This window comes from Aquila chrysaetos, chromosome 18 (assembly GCF_900496995.4).
Source record: "Aquila chrysaetos chrysaetos chromosome 18, bAquChr1.4, whole genome shotgun sequence".
NCBI lineage: Eukaryota > Metazoa > Chordata > Aves > Accipitriformes > Accipitridae > Aquila > Aquila chrysaetos.
This window is the reverse complement of record NC_044021.1, coordinates 14,302,118-14,308,117: the sequence shown is the minus strand read 5'-3', so window position 1 is coordinate 14,308,117 and position 6,000 is coordinate 14,302,118. Positions and strand designations below refer to the sequence as shown.

The 6,000-nt window shown below is 48.2% G+C and overlaps 1 protein-coding gene across 1 annotated transcript in view; it reads right to left on the bottom strand.

Moving 5' to 3' along the window:
* Positions 1-1,753: 1,753 nt before the first annotated feature.
* GMDS (GDP-mannose 4,6-dehydratase) overlaps positions 1,754-6,000 on the bottom strand; it is a 430,504-nt gene continuing 426,257 nt past the window's right edge. The window contains exons 10-11 of the mRNA XM_030041899.2: positions 3,114-3,182; positions 1,754-2,736 (exon numbers count right to left, since the gene is read on the bottom strand). Of these exons, the coding sequence (XP_029897759.1) occupies positions 2,674-2,736; positions 3,114-3,182 (132 nt within the window). The 3' untranslated portion in view covers positions 1,754-2,673. The remainder of the gene's footprint in view (positions 2,737-3,113; positions 3,183-6,000) is intronic.

Genomic DNA, 6,000 nt, shown 5'->3' with positions numbered 1-6,000 from the left:
TTTTTTTTTTTTTAAATTTATTTCGTTTTCAAGAAGCGATCCCGTGGTCATTGCGAAGAGCGGTACTTCAGGAGGAATTAAAAACCGGGCAGGAGGGTGGTGGTGAGGAAACCGAAGAGCAGTTCAGACCTTTGCCAAATTGTAAAAAGCAGCGGGGCAGTGCTGGGACGGGCGTTTTGGCCTGTCACGACCAGTAGGGTGTTTTTTTGTTTTTTTGTTTTTTTACAAAAGCAGCAAAAAGACAAGCAGCACAAGGTCACCGCGGAGGGACCGCTTGGTCTAGAACCAATTTTTGCCTTCTCATGCCTTTCCCCGCTCGTTCCCCAATATAGAGCCCGAAAACGGAGAATAAAAGCTCTTCTCTTGAATGCGCCACAGTTAGGGATGCCAAAGAAAAAAACCCTGAGGTCGAAGGAAAACTGGCAACTTATGTAAAGGTTCCCAGCCCTCTGCAGAGATGTGTGAACTAATACTCAGATGTACCGGCGAGCCTCCCAGTGAATCACTGTAAGCAAAAAATAGTTCCCAGCAATACAAAAATACCTTGTCATAAAAGCGCTTTAATACTTTTTCTTTTCTTTTTTTTTTTTTAAATTACGTGCGCCACCAAAGATCCGCCACCGGCAGCATCTGACCGCTTGTCCCAGGCGCTGCAAAGGGGGCAGCCCTCGGGGCGGCTGCGGGGGGGGGACGACACCGCTGGGCACGGGGGGACCCCCTCGGCCGTGGGCCCGTGCGGCGGCCCGCGGAGCAGAGCCGCTGCCGGGCGCGGGTGGGTGCCCGCGGCACAGGGTGGCGGGGGGGGGGAGCGCGTAGTGCCGGGGCCGTGTAGCGGACCCGCGCGGTGTGAAGACTGCGGGGGAGGACAGCTAATGCGAAGGACACGCACCCACGGGGAGGGGGTTTATTGTTATTTTACTCTAAAAAAAGGCGCAGCCGCGGCGTCGTACCCGTTCGAGGGCAAAAGCAACCCAGCGGGCTTTGTATAAATATACCCACGCGGGGAGGCGTACACGCGGGGGGGAGTGGGGAGCTGCGGGCCTCCTCACGGACGGCTCGGCCTTGCGATGTGCCGGATGCGCCGCGGAGACCGTGAGTGGGGGCTGGGAGAGACACGCGTGGGGCGCTGCCTGGAGCGAGTGCACCGGGGACATGTCTCCCCCCTCCTCTCCACCCTGCGAGGGCGCGTACTCCGCGCACCTGTAGGAAGGGATCCCAAGCAGCGGCCGGGCTCCCGCGGGGACAGCCCCCGAGGAAGCGGCTGCTCCGGCTGCGCGGGCGCGCTCCGCTCCGCGCCCCTCCCTCCGCGCAGCGCGTTTTCCACCGCACCCCTGGCCGCTGCCCGCCTTTCACGCCAGGCGCACAAAAAGCCCTCCACGCAGGCTGCTCCCGAGCCCCCTCCCGTCCCCCCGCCTCCGCACCGCTTCCATCGCGAAACGGCCCCCAGCTCCGTGCCCGGCTCCCCCCAACCCATCGCCCTCCCTTTTACAGGGGTGTCTCCCCCTCCAATACAAAGTAAAAAAAAGCAAGAGGTGCGCTCAGAGGTCTATATCCCGCCCTGCTCATTTCGAGGCATAAAGCTAAAACGATGGGAGTAATTGGTGGGTGGAAGATCCTAAACCAACGGGAAATGTATGGGCTCGACGACCTCTGGATAACCCGGGTACCTTGGCACGAAAAGTGCAAAAATATTTACTCACCTTGAAGTTTCTATTTTTTTTTTAAGCTTTTTTATTTATTTTGTTTTTATTTCTTAAGTCATCTTTTGAGATGGTTCAAGCTCCCATCCGAGGTCTAATTATAGTAAGCAGGAAGAGGATGGAAGGGGAATGGGTTGATTCTGGGGGAAGGGGGGGGGGGGACCAAAAACCAAAACACCCTAAACCCCCAGATTGGGAAGGTGCTGGACGAAAAGGCTTTCTGTGACTCACACACACTGTGAAATGAAGATCTGAAAAACGCTTACAAGCCCCCTCTGACTGGTTTGAAAGCGATTCCAGCAATTAGGAATTAATTCGGCATGGTCAAAAGGCGATTTCACTGCAAGTTATATCAAGTTATCCAAACTTTCACAGAGTTCAAGTGGTGGAAACGGGCTGCTGGGGTGGAGGTAAGGCTGCAGGAAAGAAAAACAAGGAGTGTTCAGGAAAGGCAGAAGAGGGGAAACCGTGGAGCGAGGGCCGGAGGGATGGCGAGCCCACGTTAGTGCCAGAGGTTTGCTGCTGTTGTTGCTGGAGGAGAGGGGAGGTGGGGGACAGGGGACGCTTTTGTTTTTCAAATGGGAGAAAGTGCTAAAAATGCGCTGGAGGTCCTAGGTAATAGAAAGATGAGTTTTAATTAAAAAACCCAAATCAGTGGGCTTGCTGGCCGATCAGTACTTCAGGTACAGTATGGGGGGGGGGGGGGAGGTGACCCATCCCCAGTTAATGGCAGGAGCCAGAGTTAGCCCAGGCAGGGCTGACCCTGGGATGATGTGTGGGGCGAGAGGCACCGGGAGGGTGTGGAGGGTGGAGGGGGGAATAAACCCAGGCTTTAACGCGCAGGCAGGCCAGCAATAAAACCATCACGGGGAGGGGTGGCCACCCACCCCGGCCCCAGCAGCTCATGGCAGTGCTGGCCATGGGGTGCACCCCCGGCACGGGTCCCGCGCCGTCCGCCGGGCCCAGCCGGGGCTCAGGCGTTGGGGTTGTTCTTCATGAGCTCCACGTCGGCATCCACCATCTCCCTCACCAGCTCCTGCAAGGAGGGAGAGAGGCAGATGAGGGCCACAGTGCAGGGGACGAACGGGCAGCACGTCGGGAGCGCCCTGGAACACGACGAGCCCCCCCCGGCCGCCCGCAGCAGGACAAGGAGGGGACGGGGCTTTGCTGGGCTCTTCCCGCCACAGCCCTGGCCCCGGCCCCGGCCCGTGTGTCGGTGCGGTGCTGTGCACCGGGGGTGCCCGTCACTGCCATGGTGGCTGCTGTCTTCGAAGCAAGAACCCGGGCAGGGTCACCGAAAATGGGATTTTTCTATGTGCCCGAGTCGCCCCACACAGAGGTTCCCCCCTCCCTTCCCCTCCCTGTGGACACGAACAGCCGGCAGGTACAAAGCACGCCAGAAAGGCCACTCACATCAAACGTGACTCTCGGCTTCCAGTTCAGCTTTTGTCTGGCTTTGGTACAGTCCCCTTGCAGAAAATCCTGCGGAAAAGAAGAGAGAGGTGCTGTGAGAAGCGTCCACCTTCCCCACCTCGATGGCCTCCCCGTTGCTCGTGCTTCCCTGCGAGCCAAGCGTGGCCGGGGCCACCGTCGGACTCTTCTGAGGACAAAATATTTCTCTTTAAGATGTAATTTTAGTGGAAGCTCATATGCCTATAAATCACCAGGAGGCAGCATCCTTTCACCAGGCTATTTCAGGCCGAAAGAGTTATTCTTTGTTTTTGTGTGCGCGCGGGGTTTGAACTCCAGCCTTACGGCCGTATAATGGTGAACGTTTTATGAGAAGTTGTCATATGTCTTAGTCATGCTATTGAATGAGCTGTTTCAAATTCTTTTTTTCCCCATTTGTTTAAATAATGTAAATCACAGAGCAAACATGACAACTAGTGTCTTTCAAATAAAAACGTGATCACAGACAGATGATGCTGAAAGACTGTTATGAATATGGGTAACCACATGCAACAGCAGTAAACATCCAGCTTTCGAACTCCTACATCTTTTTTTCTATAGTATTTTGAGCATCCACATGGAGAGAAAAGTCTTAATATCTCATAAATGAAAAGAAATTATCTCGAAACCATTACAGAAACCAAGACTTTGGTCATATTCACCTCACTGTTCAAGTATTCTTAAAAATGCTACCACACCAAAACAATCCCAGAACCAGTCATCAAAAATAGTGTAACGAAATTAAACAAAGAAAACAGTTCTTTTGACTGCATTTCTAACTGAATGAAAAAAATGACTGCATCTTCCTTTAAAATTCAAATACTGTGTTTAAATAGTTAGCTTTTTCCAACTGTGTGTGTTGATTTAATAAAATATCTCATCTCTCCTCACAAGCTTCGTTTCTCTGTAGCAGTAAATACTAAAATTATATCTGCCTAGGCTTAAAGAAAACCAAACAAACCCAACTTTGTTACGGAACAACAAGGCTAAGGCTGAATTCTGCTCTTGCATTTGACTTTATGGTGGTAACACTGCAGGCTGTCCAGAAAAATGCGCGGACTGCCTTTCTTCTCCCTCTTCCACTCTCTGACCAGCGGTGGAGCTAACGAGCATTTGCTGGCTGGAGTTTTTTTAACTACTGCCCGCACACTGCATTTTTCAGATGCTATCTTTTGTGCATGTGTGGTTCAGGTCATGTTAACTTCCAAAATCACCTCATCCTGTGCAGTAAAATGTAGGAAATTCTTCTTCATAATTGTGCTCCAGAAAGCTAGACAGCTCGCTTCCAGGAGCAGAGGAAATCCACCAAAGGAAATACTGCACCGAAGAAGGGGATGTGGAACAAACACGTCTGCTGAGACTATTCCAGGCAGCGTTTTTACTAGTTCAGTCTTTAGGCTAAAAACATTTCAGCCTGCCTTCAGAAAAGAGTAAACAGACGGATCAGAACAAAATGATATGAAAATAAAAAATGCCGTGATTTCCTTAAATTAGACTAAATGATTTCCTACTGCAGCCCTGTAATGGGCTTTTAGAAACTGCAGCAGACATTTGAGGCCAAGTCATGCAAAACCGCATCAACTTGAGGCATCCCCTGGAGGGTCGTGTGAATATGGAAAAAATCTTGCAAAATCTGGTTTCAAATGGGAAAGGCGCCCACTAACTTTGATAAAATTTGGATCAGACCCTAATATGCTCATGGAGGTACACCTTTTATCTGGAGTTTGGTTTAATTTACATTGTATACGTGTGTATATATGTGCCTGGAAACAAGGAAATCCTTCTTAAAATAATAATTTCAGTATAAAACCAGGTACCTTTTATTCAGTCCTAATTCAAGCCATTAGCTGGAAGTGTTTTAATACCACCTAGTTTTAAGTCATAAAAGCCATATCATAAAACTTAGAGTTTCATTTTTATAAATGCTGTGTAAGTAATAATTTTACATCCACAATCTTTATATCCAAAACATCCTTTGAAACCGAGCCTTATCTAGGATACTGGCTTCTCATTTAAAAAAAATGGGCCGGTAAGAGCAGAATGAATTGCCATCGCCTGCTGTATGTAGCTGCATTCTGCTTTTGAACAGCTTGGGAGCAGTCTTTTAACTTTCTTGGACAAATGCTTTTTGTTAAAACAGTTTATCTAAAAAAATACTTTACCTAATTCCAGCCCTTCATTCAAAAACATAAACACTCAGCTGCTGAATAGGCCAAAATAAGGTTGGAGGGAGGTTGCAAATCAGTCGAAGTGAAGTTATTTGCAATGCTGGATTATACATGGAGATAACACAAACAACTAGTGTCCATTTAAGTATTAAAAACCCCGTATTTTTCCTTTAAAACTTCACATGCTTTAACAATGATGCAGTAAAGGTATTATGGCATAATCTGTGAGCAAAAGAAAAAAAAAAGATTTAATATATATGATAATACAAATTCCCCAGCTGACTTAGGTTAAAAGATTTTAAATAGCTCTCCTGAAGTAGTTTGTGTACTTTTGAGGAACACTACTTTGTAGATAGATTCACTTGGAAATAGCATTATGGACAAAATGTCTCCTAGGCACTTTTTAAAATGTTCTCTTACAGAAGTTACTAGGTACAGAGATCAGATGAAACCATAATGTTAACACCATATTACATCTAAATTCAAGGTTTGATTGTATTCTTATTAGTCAAGGTTTCAACACTGAATGGAAATGATGACTGGAACAAAGCTATTCCTGATTAAAGGATTGTATTGCAGTCATGTTTCCTGTATTTTTCTACAAGTAGCTCATAATATGAAAACAATAAGGTAATTACAATAAAATAAGAATATTAAAAAAAGCTTCTCTTGGAACAGAATGA